The sequence below is a fragment of the Desmodus rotundus genome, chromosome 1 (genome assembly GCF_022682495.2).
Source record: "Desmodus rotundus isolate HL8 chromosome 1, HLdesRot8A.1, whole genome shotgun sequence".
NCBI classification, from domain to species: domain Eukaryota; kingdom Metazoa; phylum Chordata; class Mammalia; order Chiroptera; family Phyllostomidae; genus Desmodus; species Desmodus rotundus.
In genome coordinates this window covers 166,197,624-166,219,000 of record NC_071387.1, presented here as the reverse complement: position 1 = coordinate 166,219,000, position 21,377 = coordinate 166,197,624, and the positions used below count along the sequence as shown (strand labels likewise).

The window sequence follows — 21,377 nt, the reverse complement described above, 5'->3', positions numbered from 1 at the left end:
CCACCGTAATGTTGAACAAGGTAATAAAATACAAAAATGTGTCATTCCACTTATATAAAGTTCAAAACCATAAAAATCTTAGTTCTTTACCGATACACACATTTGTAATAAACTATAAAGGAAAGCAAATTAAGATAAACTCTACAATCACATAGTGGTTGGGAGAGTACATAATTAGTGGAAGGGAGAGAGATGAACAGGAAGTGGCACATGGAAATTCAGGAGCATTGCTAATATTCTGTTTCTTAAGTCGGCTGGTGCATACATTGGGGTTCACTTAGATATTCTTATACTTTCATGTTCTATGTATAATTTTATATTAAATTTCACAAAAATATTTTTTAAAGTTTCTAAATACTTATGCAATTTTAAACTGAAAGTATTTATTTTACTTGTTCAATTAAGGCATTCCTTGCTTCAGTTGTGTCCTTCAGCAATTCAGGATCACTCATGTCCAAGAGGGGTTTTCTCTCAAAGTCTCTTCCATCATCTGAATTGGAATTCCAAAGAAGTTTTTCTTTATTTACTACATCCACCACTCCTTTGAAATTTTTGCCTTCACCAATTGGTAACTATAAATCAAAATAAAAGTAACATTTTTAAATGATCACTCAATTAAAACAGCATTGGTGATAAATCTTATCTTTCCACCAAATGTCCATTACTATTTCCATAATCTTACCTATTTTTATTTATATCCCAATTTCTTCCAAAAAGGACCTGAGATAGCTTCAGAAATGTATATGTCACAATACATAAACTCATGAGGAAACTGAGGAGCTGCTGTTATTAATCAACCAAATAATAATCAACCAACCTGTAAAAGCAAAGGTTTTGCCTTCAACTTCTCTCTGATGCTTTCAACTGCATAGTTAAAACTGTAGGAAGCAAAATAATTACATGGTAGTTAAAAATGTTAAGATTTTAAAAAGAGGTTTAAGAATGCTCTCTAAAATTATAACCCTTTTCATAGTTCCTAATATTCACCACTTCACAGTTTTCCACAGGACATCTTGAATAAAATTTTAATGTCAACTTCAGGTAACAGTAATTGAGTATATACCAGAATCTGCCACACAGGTTATTTTGGGTATTATCATTGTTAGCTTCACTTAACTAAGTTTGAGATTAAGGTTACCTGAATTGATCAAGTCACAGATAATAAATTGCAGGTGGGATTCAAATGCAAGATTTGTGATTACAAGCCAATGATTCTTCTAATTACTGTACTTGCTATTGTTCAGGGCTACCAGCTTTCTTCCAAGAGCAAGCCTAATTTTTCTACACTTTCATCTTAGGCACTCTTAGTATCATCTGCTACACTGTTCACTTCTGTGCTAACACTGGGGTTGGCTGCCTATGGCACACATGTTATCTTTGGCACATGGGCTGACTTATTCTGGTCCCAATGTCTTTGAGAACTAATCTGGCATCTAGTCACTTCCCTCCCCATCATCACAGGTGCTGTAAGTCAGTAAAAGTAGTATTTTCACCTACCCCAAGGAACTCCAAACAGAAAAGGATCAGAACTTGGGCCTCAACCACTTTGAAGGTTGTGCTTTTATTAACTAAAACAAAAGTCCTTTAAACCAACCACCTTAGAATTACTGTCGAGACTCACCTAAATACAAAGCATCCTGTGTGGTTTGAGGGAAGATACAGTTTATGTCTGTTTCTGCCACTCTCACACCGCAGACCAGCATCTCTCCCATCACATTTCCCTAGAATCCTTTATATTCTAAATTCTCTCTTCCACATTTTCTCCAAATCCTTCATATATTCTTGATATTCTGAATTCTGAATTATGTTCTCAGAATAATGTATCATTTTTGGTTACATCTGAGCACTACCACAACATTTCAGCATTAACTCTTTTGCCCTACATGCAGGTCTTAAAACATTTACCAACATTCTCCTCTCCCACTTCCCTTCAATGGAGAGCATATTACCCAGTAGCTAAAGAAAATCAGAGGACAAGAACATAGTTCTCTGAAGCAACTACAGGAAACAATTCTCTAACCTCTACACTGTTGGGGACATGGTTACCTTTAGCAATACATTTAGCAATGTATTTAGCGATACATTGGCTCTAAACAGAACCAATGGAAATCAGCAAGACACTACACTGCCACGATCCTGGAAAACAGAATATAGTCTCTCTGTATTAGAATTAGGATGGTTCATTCTCTGTCAGCTCTCTATTAATCTCACCTTATTACTTAACCTATGAGTTAGATGCTTTTTGAAAAAATAGGACTAAATAGAGATTTCATGGATTATTTATACTCTATAGGGAATAGCAATTTCTAAATTTAAGTTATACTCCATTAAAAGTTCAAATTGTATTCTTACTTTGATAAGCCAAAGAAACACACTTTAAATAAATACCTTGCTCCAGTTTTGTCCATCTTGTTTAGAAAACAGATTCGAGGTATCTGGTGTTTATCAGCTTGCCTCCATACTGTGAGAGTTTGTGCCTAAAACAAAAAGCACATATTGGACAAAAATAACTGTTACTACACATGGAATAAAGAGATCTAAGGCTCTATTATAACATGGAATTGGGCCTTATTCTAGCACAGAATTAGTGCCACTGTATTACACTTCCAGAGTTGTTCTTTTGCTATCAGGTTAACACCTCTCAGAATGTAATGAAGTGTGATGAAACGTATGCCTGTGAACTAGGTGGCCACACCAAGAGAATTAACACCTGGGAAGTAATGAGAGTCATGGAAAGAGGACTTAACGGAGAACAGAAGATTCACTTTTTGTTTGGCTTCGCCTTATCTAGGTATTGTCACACAATACTGAACTTACGTGCTCTGATCTGTGAAATATGGACTTTTGTCTGAATTCAAATGGTTGTGATTTTAAAAGAATAGAGGTATGCTATAAAAATGCTGCTGTGATAAAAATCACATATTTTTACTGTGACTGTTTGAATGTTCATGTAAACTGAAGAAGACTTAAGGAGAAAAAAAACAAGCCAATACCTGTATTTATAAGCTGCAATTCTCATATGCTTTCCTCTTTGACTTAATTCTACTTTTTGCACACATTAGATACAAATAGTTTGAGTCTATTACATATCTGTGCCTAGTGAAGTGCAATAGCCTTGAAGCAGAGCATAAAAAAGCCTAATGTGCTATTATTAATTAAAAGTAAAGCCAATTTATAATTTGATAGTTTTATTAGGTAAAATTTATACATGTACATAAATAATAAATAAAATATACAGCTCTTAAGTGTACAGGTCATTGAGTTTTAATAAATGAATACACTTGTATACGTACTATCCCAATCAAGATATAGAACATAGATCCTAAGAAATTTTTCTTATGTCTCATTCCCCCATAAGCAACCTATTCTGAATCATATTTTTTCCATTACCATTTGTCCCCTTTATACCCCTTCCCCCCAACAACTGCCACACTGTTGTCCATGCCCAGAGTCCTTTTTCCTTTTTGCTCCATCCCTCCACCCCCTAAGACTCCTCCTCCTCCTCCATCTGCTCTCCATTTATGAGTCTGTCTCTATTTTCCTTGTTAGTTCAGTTTGTTCATTAGATTCCACATATGAGTGAAATCATATGGTATTTGTCTTTCTCTGGCTGGCTTATTTCACTTAACATAATGTTCTCCAGGTCCATCCATGCTGTCCCAGAGGGTAAAATTTTCTGCTTTATTACATCTGAGTAGTATTCCATCCAGTAACTGTCCCATGGTCATTTTATCGCCTCATTGGCGATGGGCCCTTGGGCTGTCTCCATATCTTGGCAATTATAAATAACGCTGCAATGAACACAGGGGTGCTTATGTTCTTTCTAAATTAGTGCTTTGAGTTTTTTTGGATATATTCCCAGGATTAGGAACCCTGGGTCATAAGGCAATTCCGTTTTTAACTTTTTGAGGTATCTCCATACTGCTTTCCACAGTGGCTGCACCAGTCTGCATTCCCACCAACAGTGCAAAAAGGTTCCCTCCTTTCTCCACATCCTTACCAGCACTTGTTGTTTGTTGATTTATTGATGATAGCCATTCTGACAGGTGTGAGATGGTGTCTTATGTGACTGTAATTTGCATTTTTCTCATGATTAATGACATTGAGCATGTTTTCATATGTCTATTGGCCATCCGTATGTCCTCTTTGGAGAAGTATCTAATCAAGTTCTTTGCCCATTTTTTAATTGGGGTTTTTTTTGGTGTGTGTGTTGAGTTTTATAAGTTCTTTATAAATTTTGGATATTAACCCCTTATCAGATATAGCAGTGAATATCTTCTTCCATTCTGTGGGTTGTCTTTTTATTTTGTTGATGATTTCCTTTGCGGTGCAAACACTTTTTAGTATGACATAGTCCCATTTGTTTATTTTTTCTTTTGTTTCCCTTGCCCGGGGAGATACATCCAATAAAAAATTGCTACAATGTCAAAGATTTCACTGCTATGTTTTCTTCTAGGATTTTTATGGTTTTGGGTGTAATATCTAAGTCTTTAATCTGTTTTGAATTTATTCTTGTGTGTGGTATAAAAAGGTGGTCTAGTTTCATTTTTCTGCACATATCTGTCCAGTTTTCCCAACATCATTTATTTAATATAGTATCTTTAGCCCACTGTATGTGCTTGCTTCCTCTGTCACATATTAATTGATTATAACAGTGTGGGTTTATTTCTGGGCTCTCTATTCTGTTCCATTGATGTATATGTCTGTTTTTATGCCAATACCATGCTCTTTTGATTACTATGGCCTTATAGTATGGTTTGATATTATATAGTGTGATTCCTCCAGCTTTGTTCTTCTTTTTCAGGGTCACCACTGCTATACAGGGCCTTTTGTGGTTCTATATAAATTTTTGAAATATTTGTTCTAGTTCTGTGAAACATGTCACTGGAATCTTGATAGGAACTGTGTTGAATGTACAGATTGCTTTGGGAAGCATGGACATTCTAATGATGTTAATTCTTCCTATCCATGAATACGGTATGTGCTTCCACTATTTGTATCCTCTTCTATTTCTTTTTCAGCATCTTAAACTTTTCTAAAGGTAGGTCTTTTATACCCTTGGTCAAATTTATTCCTAGGTATTTTATTCTTTTTTGAAGCAATTGTGAATGGAATTGTTTTTCTTAAATTCCCTTTCTGATAGTTCATTATTGGCACATAAAAATGCAACTGATTTCTGGATATTAATTTTGTGCCCTACTTTGCTGAATGCATTTTTCAGTTCTAGTAGTTTCTTGGTGGAGTCTTCAGGGTTCTCTATGTAATGTATCTGTCACTATAGATTTATTCTGCCTATTCCTGATTCTCATACAAATGACATGGACTTTCGCTCAACATGTTTGTGACAATTATTCATGTTGTTGGGTATTTTGGCTCACTCATTTGTATTGCTAAATTCCTTTGTATAAAAGTCCTGGTTTGTGTTTTCTATCTACCTGTGGATGCACATGGATTGTTTCTAGTTTGTTATGAATTTACCTGCCATAAGCATTCTTAACATGTCTTTGGTGGACATACGTTTTCATTCCCTTGGATGAAGGCACAGGAGTAAAATTACTGGGTTGTTTAAGTATATTACAAACTGCCAAACAGTCTTCCAAAGCAACTGTAATATTTTATAGTCCCACCAACAATGTATGAGTTCTATTTGCTCCACATCCTCAACCCACACTGGCCATCATTCTTATTTAGCCATTCTTGTGGGTGTTAAATGGTCTCTTTTTGTAATTTTAATTTGTACTTCCCTTCTGACCAATGAGACTAAGCATCTTTTCATGTGCCTACTGGCCATTAATATATCTTCTTTATTTAAGTTATCCATTCAAGTCCTTTGTTCATTTTTTAATTGTGTTGTTCATCTTCATCATTGATTGGTAGTTCTTCATATATTCTACAAATCCGTGGTCATACACATGTACTGTGAGAATTGAAGCTCATACTTCCTAAGATAATGCTATTCACCCACATAATCAATAGTGTTAACTGCACTTAGGAAATTCAGCATTCATGTGGTTGTTTTTCCTCTAGGGGCTATATATATAGATTTAGCTTAACACTATGATCCACTCCTAACTAATTTTTTATTATGGTGAGGTTTTGGTGGTAGGAGGGATATATATTGTAAGTTTCCCCTAAACAAAACATACTTAAAAAATTTAAAAAACAAAAACTCCCATCATTCCACCAGCTAGCTAAAAGACTGTTTCACAAAGAAGAGCCTCCTATGTCACAAATTTAACTTCCTATGCCAGCATATTTGAATCTTAAATAATGCAATCTGTCTGAATGACTAAGTGTCAAATTTATATAAGGAAGTTATAATGACAGAAAGGATGAAACCATTAGGAAATGAAGTGACTCAGAAAGAAATAGAACTAACAGTGTATAATAACTCTGGACCTCAGTGTCAGGCTTTGTATCAGCAAACGTCACTGTCTATCAGCGGTCCTTAGGCAGGGCACTCAGTAACTGCTTATTTAACTCCTTCCCAACTTCCCACGTTGAAAAATTTCAAATCTAGGGAACAGGTGAAAGAAGAGTACAATAAATACACGTGTCCCCTTCATCCAGATCACCAAATATTAACATTTTGCCACACCTGTTTTTTTTCTTTTTCTACAAACACATGCATGTGCACACATTATATGTGCACGGTGGCTGTGAAAATGTGCCACCTAGATCTACTATGAGAGCATAATAAACTGATGGCCCCAACTGCTGCCCTTCTAGGTCTACCATTGTGTTCTCTCAAAGCCCAGCTTCCTGTGGGCTGTTCCTAGCTAATGAGTGAGCTCAGCAAAAGTACAAATGTAGGCCTATTCCTGCGAGACAAGGGACTCCTCTAACCAGTGACTTTGGCTAGAGAACTCCCTACCAGTTTAGCCAAACCCTTTTTGGAATTGTGCTGCAGTCTGACACTCTTCCTACACAATCCTCCTTCCTTCACCTTCCCTTTGTAAGCGTCAAACGTGCCCTGTGATCTGAAAGCTCTCTCTCACTTTCCTCATTTCTCCCTTATTCTTTACAGCAACTCCCCACAATTAATCTCCTACATATCTAATCTCATCTGTCACCTATGTTCAAAAGTACCCAAACTAATACTGTGTGTGTGTGTGTGTGTGTGTGTGTGAGAGAGAGAGAGAGAGAGAGAGAGGGAGAGAGAGAGAGAGAGAGAGAGCGCTGAACTGTGAGAGCAAGGTATAGATATCATGACATTTCACTTCTAATACTTTAGTATATATTTCCTAAGATACAGGCATTCTCTAACATAACCAATTATAATGATCACATTCAGAAGAATTTAAGTTGACACAATACATAGTCTATATTCAAATTTCTCTGATTTTCCCAATGATGTCCTCTGTAACTTTCTTTTTGGATCCAGGATAAAGCCAAAAGTCATATATTACACTTAGTTTTCTTGTCTCTATAGAATCCTTTAATCTAGAACAGTTCCTTCCCCCAGCCCTGGTCAGTGTGGCTCAGTTGGTTGGAGCATTGTACCACAGACCAAAGGGTTGGGGAGTGGGTTCAATTCCCAGTCAGGGCACATACCCAGGTTGCAGGTTCGATACCCAGTTGGTGTGTACAAACAGGAAACTGATCGGTGTTTCTCTCCTATATCAACGTCTTTCTCTGTCTCTTTCTATCTCTGTCTCTCTTTCTCTCCCTCTCCTCTCCCTCTCCCCCTCTCTGAAAGCAATGAAAAAAATGTCCTCAGGTGAAAATAACATTTTTTTAAATGAACAATTTTCTAATTTTTAACTTCACCCTCAATCACTCATTTTTCAGAAATTAAAAAAGTTTTTCAATTTCTGAAAAGTCCTGTTATTTGTTTTGCAGAATGCCTTTCAATTTAGATTTGATTGTTTTCTCATGATTAGATTTGTACCAAGCATTTTTGCCAGGAATACAAAATAGGTCATGGTGTGTCCTTACTGCGTCTTATCAGGAGGCCCATGGCATCAATTTGTCCCATTTTGGGAGATGTTAATTTTGACCACTTCATTAAGATACTACTTTTAGTAATTTTAAGATTAGAAAAATTAACATGAGTTCTTCTATATACAACCATTCTTGAGATAAGACAAATGAGGTACCAGCTAAAGAGAGCATAACTGACCCCAGCACAATAATTTATTATAAATCCATTTTCATGATTTATTCAAGAAGCTTTATATTAACTGCTGGGAAGCAATTCTTCATGCGCCTCTCACATTCCTGCCTGTTCTGTTAGGAGAGGCACTGACTGTTTTCACACTGGACTGTATTTCCAAGGATGTTTGTAGTGACCATCTGGGAAAGGCAGACACAGAGTCTCTCTCCCGAGCAAAGAGCAGGCACGTTCTAAGCACAGGTTCCACTGTGTGTGCAGCCACCACCTGATTCCCTTCGGCTCACCCTTTGGGACTTAGGGCAGGGGAACCAGCACGAGAAAATGCTGATACACTGGCTGTCGCTATTTCTGTGACTAATAAAGTCTTTTATTTATCTCTGACTCAGGAGTCTTGTTTCTTCTGCCAGAATCCACAAAACCGTGGCATGCTCACTTGATAGCATGAAAGTAAGGTAGAATCTCAGGCCCTCCACAGTTCAACACTACCTTCCATAGTTTGTAAAGAAAAGCAAACACACTGCTAACAATGAAATATCTGAGATCATATAGAGAAACCATGTCAATATTAAATTCCAACTTCCTTTAATCATAATTTGATTTATATCAGCTTACCAAAGAAAGGATTTTAGTAAACTAAATCTGATACATTCTACTTTTTAAAAAAAATCATGATATTCTATCTTTATTTCTCTTTGGCAATTTTTTTTTACCTCTACACCAGCAGAGGCATCAAATACAGCCACCGCACCATCTAACACTCTTAGGCAGCGCTCAACCTCCAAAGTAAAGTCCACATGACCTAAGAAAAAGATGAAAAATATAACATTTAAAATCTTAAAACAAAATTTAAGAAAGTGTGACTCAGCAACCCCACTTTTGGGATATATCTAAAAGAACTGAAAGGAGAGTATCAAAAAGGTATGTGCACAGCTATGTTCTCAGCAGCACTATTCATATAGCCAAGAGGTGGTAGCAACCCTAATGTCTACTGCTGGATGAATGGCATATACACAAAATGTGTTACATATGCACAGTGGAATACTATGCAGCCTAAAAACACAGGACATAGTGTCACTTTCTACAGCATGAATGAACCTTGAAGGACTTTATGCTAAGTGACATAAGGCAGTCACAAAACAACCAATATTGTATGACTCCACTTATGTGAGGTATCTAAAGTAGTCAATTCCATACATATAGGACATAGAATGGAGGTTACTGGGAGTGGTAGGAGGGGGAAAAAAAAAAGAATAGTTGTTTAATGGGTACAGAGTTTCAGTTCTGCAAGATGAAAAAGTTCTGGAGATCTGTATCACAGCAATGTCAATATACTTAACACTGATGAACTGTACACTTAAAAATGGTAAAAACGGTAAATTTTATAATGTTGTGTTTTCTACCACAATTAAAAAAACACACACACACAAACAAAATCCTCAAATGATGCAGCATCTCTGCATTGCTGGAACATCACCATACCTGGTGTATCAATTAGATTGACTCTATACCCCTTCCAGTCAAACGTAACAGCCGCTGACTGAATAGTAATGCCTCTTTCCCGCTCTTGAGCCATGAAATCTGTCACCGTGTCTCCGTCATCAACATCTACCCAGGAAAAAAATGAAATACTTGGGTTTAATTACAAGTATATTTTCTTGGTATTTGATGTCTGTCTGACAGTTTAATTGGCTTTAAACACATTAGTTGTAAAATATTTGGTTTAATATTTAGAGCCCTTAATCCTTCTCTAAATAAACCCTTGTTCTAGAAAAGTCTTCTTCAGCAAGATTAGTAATTTTCCCATAAAAAATATTTTTTCTATAACAACTAAGATTAAAATCTGGTTAAATATATTCATTTTAATGAACCATGTAATTCTTTCATTTTTTCCTAGTTTAGCTTTCATTATCCCTTCTTTAGCTGATATTCCTTACACCGGATTTCTTGATCAAAGGCAGAGCACTGCAATGAAAGAGCAGAGAGAGAGCAAGATTCAAATCCCAACTTTATTGCTTGCTACTCTGTGGCCTTGAATAAGTTATTTAACCTAGTTTGTAAAAGCAAGCTAATAAAGCCAAACTTGCTGGGTTGTTATAAGAATGAAACAAGGCTATATATAAAGTACCTAGCTCAGAAAATGTTAAGTAAGTGGTAGCTATATGGAAAAATGTAGAGAAAATATCCCTCTCAAGTTATCCTTTACGAACTTTTCTCATTATTAAATTTAATAAAAGAGGAGGGGGACTTATTTATACAAATGCAAGTAAAGTCTTAGGAGAACTTCTATAGCATAGAGTCATGGATAAAGACCATCCTGATGACCAAAATGGTCACTGAAATTAATCTGCAATAAAACTCTTCTTTAAAATCAATTTATTTTTTCAGTTAGTTTACATTCAATATTATCTCTGTATTAATTTCTGCATACAGCGTATGCCGTGTACAGCATAGTGGTTAGACAATCATACATTTTACAAAGTGTTCCCTCCAATATTTCTAGTACCACCTGACACCATACATAGTTATTAGGGTATTATTGACTATATTCCCTATGTTGTACTTGACATGCCGGTGACTATTATACAACCACCACGTTGTACGTCTTAATCCCTTCACCTTTTTCACCCAGTCCCCTAACCTACTTTCCCCTAAAATTCTTAACTTATGCATTTTATTCTGATTAAATTTATACAGTAAAAGAAATGCAAGAGGACTTGCAGTCAAGATGGCAGAGTAGATAAATTTCGTGCTTGCCTCCTTCCATAACATCAAAATTACAACTAAATTATAGAAAAACCATCATCGAGGACCACCTGAAGACTAGCCAAACAGAAGTCCTATTCCTAAGGATATAAAGAAGCCATGCTGAGACTGGTGGGTTGAAGGGCGAGACACAGAACGGGCAGGCCCCACACCCACGGTGGCCCTGAGAAGCCAGGGGTCCCAGCCCCACATCAGGCTCCCTAGCCCATAGCTCCAGTGCCAGTAAAAGGAGTGCCCATAACATATGGCTGTGAAACCAGTAGGGATTGTGTCCAAGAAAAATGGAGGGTGGCTGGAGAGCTAGGTATCCACTTGGGGGGCCCACTCGAGGACTCGCTTGCTTACAAACTCATTTGCTCTGGGCTCCAACACAGGAGCAGCAACTTTAAAAGCACCAGAGACGCATGGGGAGGAACTAAATTGACTAGCTTTAGGGCGAGGGCTGCAAGAGCAGGGGTTGGGAGAGCTCTCTCTGGAGATGGAAGTGCTGGTACCACTGTTCCTTTGTTGAGCCCACCCCCAACCAGCAGATACATCACAGGCAGAAACCAGATCTGCTCTCTATTAACCTGGCTAATACCTCTTGCCCTGCCCTAGAGATTCCCTGAGACTTTACCTCACCCAACTTGTGCACCCAACCAAATCTCTTCCAGCAGCTTTTTAAAATAAGTGGGCTGCCTTGGCCCAAGCTGCAGACTTTCTCAAAATCTCTAAAGGTCCAAAACTCCAGAACAAGCAGCATCTGGCCTTGGTGTGCTCTGAACCTCTGGCTAAATGGCTCCAACACCAGCACAAATGGTGAGTGGTCTCAACCTGCGTTGTAACTTCCATCAGGTGACCCCATGCCTGGAATAACCAGTGACCAGTCTTGCTTTAGAACACAGCTTCAACTAAGCGGCCACTGGCCTGAGCTCACATCATGGTGTCCACCAAAGGGTCCCATGCCCAGACTTGTGGCAGACAGCCTAGGTTCGCAGCATAGCCTCTCCAAAACGCCTCTAAGCTGAGCACGAATGGTAACCAACCACTGACTACTTTGCAGCTCCTACCAGATGACCCAAGCCGGGCACAAGCTGCAGCTGACCTTGTCCAGCAACAGAGATCCTCCCAAGAGCTTCAAGAACCAACACATCTGGTGGCCAGCTTCAAACCACACCAGAGCACCACCCAACCTGCTCTACAAAAGACACACAAGAAAGGTAAACTTGGCTGGCACCAGGGCCCCACTAAAGTGACCCCCACTCCATGGGGTCAACACCTGCACAGCAGCTCACCTGCTGTAGTCATGGCCACCCTTCACAGGCAGTCCACCCGAGGGTCAATCCCTCCCACTGATGTGCCAACAGCAATCAAGGTTCAACTACTACAGGAGGGCACACACAACCTGCACAAGGGACACCCTTGAAGTACCTGGCTCAGGTGGCCACAGAGATTGCACCACTGGGACACATAGGACACCTACTATATGAGCCACTCTGCCAAGACTGAGAGTCATAGCAGATCTCCCTACATAGAAACAAACATGTGAAGTCAGCCAAAATGAACACACAAAGAAACATGTGCCAAATGAAAGAACAGAACAAAACTCCAGAAAAACAAAATAAAATAAAATGTAGAAAAGCAATCTATCAGATGCAGAGTTCGAAACACTGATAATAAGGATGCTCAATGAACTTAGGGGAAGAATAGATAAACTCACGGAGAACTTCAACGAAGAGGTAGAAAACACTTTTTGAAAAGTCCAATCAGAAATGAAGACTATGATAACTGTAATGAAGAATACATTAGAGGGAATCAACAGCAGATTAAATGAAGACAAGGTCGCAGAAAATACCTGACTTAGAAAAGCAAACAGAAAAAGGGTTTAAATAAATAAGGGTAGTGTAAGGGACCTCTGGGAAAACATCAAATATACCAACATTTGCATTATAGGAGTACCAGAAGAAGAGAGTGAGCACGGCATTGGAACCTATTTTAAGAAATAATGATGGAAACTTCCCTAACCTGGTGAAAGAAATAGACATAGCTTCAGGAAGTGCAGAGAGTACAAAACATGATAAACCCAAAGATGCCCACACCAAGACACATCACCATTAAAATGCCAAAGCTTAAAGACAAAGAGAGAACCTTAAAAGCACTAAGAGAAAAGCAGCAGCTAGTTCCCTACAAGGAAGCACCCATAACACTGTCAGCCGATTTCTCAACAGAAACTTTGCAGGCCAGAGGGACTGGCATGAAATATTCAAAGTGATGAAAAACAAGGAATTATAAGCAAGATTATTCTACCCAGCAAGGCTATCATCTAGACTGAAGAAGAGATAAAGAGAGCTCCCCAGACAAGTAAGAGCTAAAGTAGTTCACCACTACTAAACCAATATTATAGCAAATATTAACTTCTAAAAGAAGAAAGGAAAAAAATCAAAACTATCAGGGGAGTGATGTCAGCAACATGGCAGCATGAGAGAGGAGCTCTAGGTCTCTCCCCTTGAAGATACAAGTTGGACAGCTATAACTCAACAAAGGATTCCCTTTTCAATACACAAACACATCTGAGAGATCCATGCATTGAAACTTCTGAAGGGATCATTGGCTCCCAGAGCGAACACAGAAGATGGGATGGGGGAAAAAGGACAGAAAAGGAAACTGCACAGACAGACTGATGCTTGCTGCCGCTCCAGTGAATGCTATAGCAGTGAAGGGCGGGGGTGCAGCCCCAACTGAGCAGACCAGACCAGAGGGCAAAGGTGACATCAGGCCTGGGTGGCTGGTACACACTGAGGATGAGCCCAGGGCCGGGAGCGAAAGGTGACAACACTCCACAAACCGCCATCACAAGGATACTCAGACAAAGGAACCCACCACACCCAGCCTCTTGTCGCCCTACAAGCTGTGAAATCCTCACTTGACAGCCCACAAAAGGCCAGAAAAAACTTTCCAGCATGAGTGGTCTGTACTGATTGCTGCTAAAACCACTGGAAAGATCAGAGCTGCAGATTCAGGAACCTGCCTCCCCAGCCCCCCCCCCTCCCCTCCCCATTGTGGTGGCACAGCTGGCAGCCTTTGCTGCGGGAAGGCTGCTTCAGGTACACACAGGCCAGGAGACCCAGCACCTGCACTTCCCAACATGGGGATGGTGTCCTGACGTAGAAGCAACTGAGATGTAAAGGGAATACGGGGAGTTTTCCATGGCTCAGGCAACACTACCCCACAGGTCCCAGAAGGCCCAGAAGTGCAGAGGAGAGAAAATAAGAATTTGTGCTTCAGCACCACCTACTGGGAAACAAAAGAAAAACCTCTCCTACAAATCTGCTAAACAGTGAAGAGTCAAATTAAAAAAAAAAAAAGAAAAAGAAAGATTTCCTTCTCACAAATGCCCAGGCAGAGAAATAATCAACAAGCCCAAAAAATAACCACGGTAACAAGGGAGTTCAGAAAGAAAATGAGAAATCTCCAGGGAATAAACTTAAAGACGTGGGAGACTGATTCAACTGACAGAGAATGAAAGATTGAAGTTATGAGAAAACTCATTGATACTAGAACTCAGAAAAATAATTCAACAAACTCAGAAATTAAATCAATAAACAAAAGGATTATTTCACTAAAGAGAGTGAAATTATAAAAAAGAAGCAAACAAATTCTGGAGGTGAAGAACTCAATAAATGAGATGCAGAATGAACTAGCAAGCTTTGGAAACAGAACAGACCACTTAGAGGAAATTAGTAACATTTAAGACAGAAATCTAGAAATGACTCAGGTGGAAGAAGAAAATTGAGAGTAAAGAAAAAAAAGAAAACTATGAGAACCATCTGACTCCATTAGAAAGAGGCATATAAAAATAGTGGGTATACCGAAGGAAAAGAGCCACAGAAGGAAACAACCTATTCAAACAAATAATAAGAGCTTTCCAAATTGATGGAAAGCACTGGAGCCCTGAATTCAAGAAACTAACAGAACACCTAATTGTCACAACCTAAAAAGTACACTATACTAAAACTGTCAAAAAATCAATGACAAAGAAAAAAATTCTTAAGGCAGCAGAGAAAAGAAGACAATAACCTATAAAGGAAATCCCAATACATAATCATCAGATTATTCGGCAGAAACCTGCACACTATGAGAGAGTGGCATCAAACATTCAAATTATGAGAAAGAGAAATCACCAGCTAAGAGTAACATATCTAGCAAAGTTATCCTTTAGACATGAAGAAAAAATAAAGATTTTTCCAGACATAATAAGTTAAGGGAATTTACCACAAGACCTGCATTGTAAGAAATACTGAAGGTTGATCTACCTGAAACAAAGACAAAAGGATACAAAACTATGAGTAACATGACTAACAGACAGACAGAAGCAGGAAATTGCAGCCCTTGTTCAGCATAGAATATTAAACACTTAAATATTACATAATGGCTTAAGGAGGTAAACACATTAAAAAAAAGACAATAGCTACTGCAGTGTGGCCATGAACTCAGAGCATAAGACAACAAAAATATAAAAGGGGAGGGGATAAAAGACTGATGTTGCACAGATGAATGGAGATAAAATGCAATCAGAAGAAAAACAACTGCCCTGGCCGGCGCGGCTCAATTGGAGTGTCATCCCATAACCGAAAGGTTGTAGGTCTGATCTCCGGTCTGGGCACGTAAGATCCCTCACCCAGGTGTGCACTGGAGGCAACCAATCAATGTTTCTCTCTCTTTCTCTCAAACAGCAATGAAAATACATCCTCGGTAGAGGATACAAAAAAAATTTTAAGAAGAAAAAAAGAAGTGTTACTGTATATACGAAACTTTATTTTTCATAAACCTAATGGTAACCACACAAAAAATCTAGAATTATAGAAATTCTATAGATTTTTGTAGATAGCTACAAAAATCTAGTATCAACAAGAAAAGAAATAGTGAGTGCTGGAGACAATGTGGTGAAAAAGGAACCCTCACACACTGCTGGTGGGAACATAACCCAGTACAGTCACTATACTAAACAGACGGAGGTTCCTCAGAAATTAAAAACAGAGCCACCACATGACCCAGGAATCCCTCTTCTGAGTACGCACTCAAAAAAATCTGAAAACATTTATCTGTAAACATGTATGTACCCTATGTTCTTTGCAGCATTATTCATGGTGGGCAAGACATGGAAACAACCCAGTGTCCTTCAACAGAATGGATGAAGAGTAGCACATACATACAATGGAATACTACTCAGCCATAAGAAAAGATGAACTTTGTGACGACATGGATAAATCTGGAGTTTCATATGAAGCAAAATAAGTAAGACAGAAAAGTACAAGAACCATGATTTCACTTGTATATGGGATATAAAACAGAAAGCAACAAACAAAACAACAAAAAACCTCAGACACAGAAAGTATGGTGGTTAGCAGAGGGGAGGAGGTGGGGGAGGTGAAAGAGGGAAATGAAGGTCAAAAAATGGTAATGAAAAAAGACTACACTTTAGGTGGTAGGCACACGATGCAACACACAGATGATGTGGTACAGAATCCTACACATGAACTCATAATCTTATTAACCAATGTCACCCCGATAAATTCAATAGAAAAAGGAACTAAACCACTTTTTTACACCATATACAAAATATACTCAAAATGGATTACAGACCTAAATGTTAAGACCCAAAACCACAAAACCAGAAGAAAACATAGGCAGTAAACTCTTTGACATCACTCTGTGTCATACTTTTTTGGATCTCTTCTCCAGCAAAAAAAAGAAAAAATAAACAAATGGGACAACATCAAACTAAAAAGTTTTTGTATAGAGAAGGAAACCATCAACAAAAAAAGGCAGTTTACTGAATGGGAGAAGATATTCAACAATGATACATCCAATAAGGAGTTAATATCCAAAATACGTAGAAGACTCATATATATATAATTTAACACCAAGAAAAACCTCCCCGAAAAACCCAATCTGATTAAAAAAATAGGCAGAGGAATGAAATAGACATTTCTCCAAAGATGACTACAGATGGCCAATAGACATAAAAAGATGCTCAACATCACCAATCATCAGGGAAATACAAATTAAAACCACAATGAGATATCATCTCACACCTGTCAGAAGGCAATCATCAATAAATCAACAAACAACAAGTGCTGGCAAGGATGTGGAAAAAGGGGAACCCTTTTGCACTGTTGGTGGGAATGCAGACTGGTGCAGCCACTATGGAAAACAGTATGGAGATACCTTAAAAAATTAAAAGTGGAATTGTCTTATGACCCGCAATTCCACTTCCAGGAATTTATCCTAAGAAACTGGAAACACTGATTCGAAAGAACATAAGCACCCCTGTGTTCATTGCAGTGTTCTTTACAATGGCCAAGATTTGGAAGCAGCCCAAGTGTCCATCAGTAGATAAGGGGATAAAATGACTATGGGACATTTACACAATGGAATACTACTCAGTTGTAGAAAAGAAAAAAATTTTACCCTTTGAGACAGCCTGGATGCACCTGGAGAACATCATGATAAGTGAAATGAGAGCCAGTCAGAGAAAGACAAATACCATATTATTTCACCCTTAACTAGAAACAAATGAACAAACCTAACTAACAAGGAAAATAGAGACAGACTCATAAATGGAGAGCAGATGGAGGAGGAGGAGGAGTCTTAGGGGGTGGAGGGATGGAGCAAAAAGGAAAAAGGACTCATGGACATGGACAACAGTGTGGTGATTGCAGGGGAGAAGGGGGTGTAAGGGGACTAAAGGGTAATGGAAAAAATACAATTAAAAAAATAGTCACAAGGATGTAAAGTACAGCATAGGGGATATAGTGCATAATGATGTAATAACTATCGGGGTGATCACTTCCCAAGGCATATAAATGTCTAATCACTATGTTGTACACCTGACACTAGCATAATATTGTATATAAACTATAATTGAAAAATACATTTTTTAAATGAAAAAAAGCTGATTTTTATGATTGAAAATTCAAAAACACAAGTCATCATGGCCCTATACTACTGCTACTCGTAACACCATTAAACCTCTGGAGTGCAGCTAGTTTCCCCGTATCGTGTTTGGGTGTGTGCACATGGGTACATACACACACACAGAGGCACCAATGAAGAGGGAAATAAAAAAGAAAAACACATATGTTAGCAACTCTTAATAGCTATGTTAAAGAAATGTATTAGTATTGCTAGTTATTCACAACTAACCAAGAAAACAAACATCATTAAGGAGACAAAGACCAAAAACTAACCAAAAGTTCTAAACTAGGCAGTAATTTTTTAAATCACTTACAATGATGATAACAAGATTTTTAACCACAATAATAACCTTATTTTCTATTCTCTATTTATGATTACTAATATGACCAACAAAATCAATGCTGGAACGAGTTCTGCCACACTCTGGGTAGTTTCTAGGCCTCTGGCCTGAACCTCAGAATCTATCTTGTATATACAATGGATTTATTATCCAGCCTTAAAAAAGAAGTAAATTCTGACGCATGCCATAACACGGATGAACCCTGAGAACATTAAGTGCTAAATAAGCCAGTCACCTAGATAGAGCAGTCGCAGTTACGGGAAGAGAACACAGAAGGGCAGTTTCCAAGGGCTGGATGGAGGCACATGGGAAGTCGTTTAGTGGGGCTGGAGTCTGGGTTTCATAAGATGCTCTGGAGACTGGTGCAAACTGTGTTCATATACTCAACACTATTGAGAGTAATGTTAAGATGGCAAATTTTATATTATGTGCTTTTCACCACAATTAAAAAAAAAAGATGACTTGAAAGTTGCCGGGGCCCCCCTCATTCTGGACTCCTGCTTTAGGAATCCAAACTGGGGATGTGAGGGGAGGATTTTTAATCAGATTCGTGACACAATAGAGGAAGCCTAACAACGTTCCACGTTTTGCTGTCTGTTATATTCCCATTTACACAGTAGTAATTCTACGAGAAAGTCTTGCGCTTTACATTCAGAAACGTATCGTCATGAAGATTATAATCCTGGGAGGAAAAGAACATCCAGGATTAGAATCTCCATTTGAAATGAACTCTATTGAGAACCAACTCAGAGAAATGGTTCTCAATACAGTGCGTTACAAAATCACTGTGCAGCTTTGGAAAAAGATATTTCCACTTCTGGTACTATAGAGCTGATGACCTCCATTTTAAATTTCAAAACAAACTGTTGTACCTGAGATTAAAAAAAGCCACTTCATAATGATAAAAGGGTTGATTCATCAAAGAAACGTAAGAATGGAGCAAGGGCACAGTTATTTAAAAACAAAACAACAACAAAAAAACCTATATGGTGTTTCAAATGTGAATGCCTGGTCAAGAACAACAGTTTTTTGACATGTTGTAATTAAAAAACAAATTCAAAACTTAGATAAATCATACTACTATTATGGGGAAAAAATTAAAAAATCCTTTCTCTGCATGAGAACTTGACCTCTGGTTAACTTTTGGGTTCTTATCTTCTAGAAATCAGAAAACAGAAGCATGTCAACTATGTAGCTAGGCAACACATCTTTTCTTAAATGTAGTTCTTTTTTAAAAAAAAATGTAATATGTTTATTGAGGTTAGAAAAAGTGGAAGGGAGAGAGAGAGACAGAGACAGAGAAACACTGATGTGAGAGAGGAACATCAGTGGTTGTCTCTCATACACGCCCCAACCAGGGATCGAACCCACAAGCTAGGTATGTGCCCTGAACAGGAATCAAACAGCCAACCTTTCGGTGTATGGGATGATGCGCCAACCAACTGAGCCACACTGGCCAGGGCGAGGCAACACTTCTTACGGAAAAAAATTTGGTAAGCTACATCTGAACTGGGAAGAACTATAAATGAATTATAAATACCTGATGGAGATACATAGCTTTAGGTTTCCCTGAGTGGGGCATGGCACGTCCCTTGTGGGAAGCCCTGAAGATAGTCCATGGAGCTGTAACAAGAGATACTCATTTCTAGGGGGCATGAGTCTTCTAAGCCAGGGTGGCTCCTGAGAATCTTGATACCCTGCAACTGAGCTATCGCTTTTGGCTAGTCAAAGACGACAGTTCCTAGATAGCCATGTGGGCTGCTATAAGAGCTCCTATAGGAAGAAACACCTACTGCTGGTCTGCTGGGAAGTCAGGGTTCCTGTGCCACAGTGTAAGTAGACCAGTGCTCAGTGCAGCCTAAGACAGTCTCATGAGTCTGAAGGTTTAGTGGAAACTAGAAAGATCCTTTGGTGGGTGTTGCAACTAACTTATTTTTATGTTGTGGTTTAGCCGTTAGTGCCTCCATGCCATACTCAAGATCTCTAGGTTGAATTCTTACTCAAAATATTTCCCATGATGTTTTTGCTAATGGGGGATAGGGAAAGGAGGAATCCATTCTAACCTCCCAGTGATCTTGTGTATCCAGAATAGTACAGTATTCTTTCTGTGGTGGTAGTTTTGCCTGCATCGATATGAGCCATAATTCCGATATTACGGATTCTGTTTAAAATAGAGAAAAAAAGACATGTATCATAAGGTGGACGTGACTAAAATTGTAAAACCCAAATATCTATGCTGTGCACATTTTGAAGCTGGTTAATATTTCAATAATTTATATAATGGTGTAAAAACTAGAAAAATGGGAAACATATTACTACAACAGTACTCCAACAAAATTAGTAACAAAAAAGCTACCTATAATCTTGTGAATATTTTATATTTATTTCTATGAAAAGTGTGCTGTTGCTACACTAAAATTTTTATCATTCAATTATGAAAAGAAAATAGCTTTTAAGATACATAGCAACATGTATTTATAATAAGGCAGGGCAAAAAGTTACAGAAATTAGGGCATTCACTAACAATGCTGAATAAAGCCCATGGAAGAAACCTGTAACTTTTCATGGCAGCCAATGGAGAAGACAATATCAATGGAAAGGTAATACTTACTTAGCTACAGGAGGATTGATGATGGAATGAAGAGATTTGATATCATTTCCTATTAAACCTAATAGAAAGAGGGTTAAAAATAAACTGTTTAAGAAATTTTCCTTTAACATGCAGATGAAATAAAAATAATTTTAAGCAATACTGTAATTCTAAATAAAGTAAATCCAAGCTAAGTAAGTCTCATTTACCTAAAATTTATTTTCCTGTAATCTCTAAAAAACAGCTATGGATGACAATCAAACAAGGTAAAGTTTTTAAACATCAATTTCTAGATCACATCCTTAGAAAAATACAGATTTACCCCAATCTCTACCACCTTGCACAATTCCATAATAGAATTGTAGAATTAGAATTAATGTTCATAAAAATAATCTTAAGACAGTATATCCTGAGCCAAAGAAAAGTATAAAATGCACAGTCCTATGAGCCTGCATTGTCAAGGCTTTAAGAGCTAAGAGGGACCCGCATATCCGCGGACGATGAATGTGCGCCCAGTTTGGACCGCACCCTTCCTTCAGCACTCCCAAGGACACGGCACCTTTAAAGTCAGGCTGCAAGACACTAGTGAACAGACGCTACAATAATCTAAT

General features: G+C 38.1%; 1 protein-coding gene across 3 annotated transcripts in view; it reads right to left on the bottom strand.

The window, feature by feature from the left end:
* The window catches only part of GFM2 (GTP dependent ribosome recycling factor mitochondrial 2), a 63,860-nt gene that overhangs the window by 36,419 nt on the left and 6,064 nt on the right, over positions 1-21,377 (bottom strand). For all 3 annotated transcript variants that reach the window (XR_006655963.3, XR_006655964.3, XM_024563493.3), the window contains exons 4-10: positions 20,788-20,845; positions 20,240-20,337; positions 9,596-9,721; positions 8,827-8,915; positions 2,389-2,477; positions 818-878; positions 393-572 (exon numbers count right to left, since the gene is read on the bottom strand). Coding sequence is in view for 1 of the 3 variants with exons in the window: in XM_024563493.3 (XP_024419261.2) it covers positions 393-572; positions 818-878; positions 2,389-2,477; positions 8,827-8,915; positions 9,596-9,721; positions 20,240-20,337; positions 20,788-20,845 (701 nt within the window). In the remaining 2 variants the exon portion in view is untranslated. The remainder of the gene's footprint in view (positions 1-392; positions 573-817; positions 879-2,388; positions 2,478-8,826; positions 8,916-9,595; positions 9,722-20,239; positions 20,338-20,787; positions 20,846-21,377) is intronic.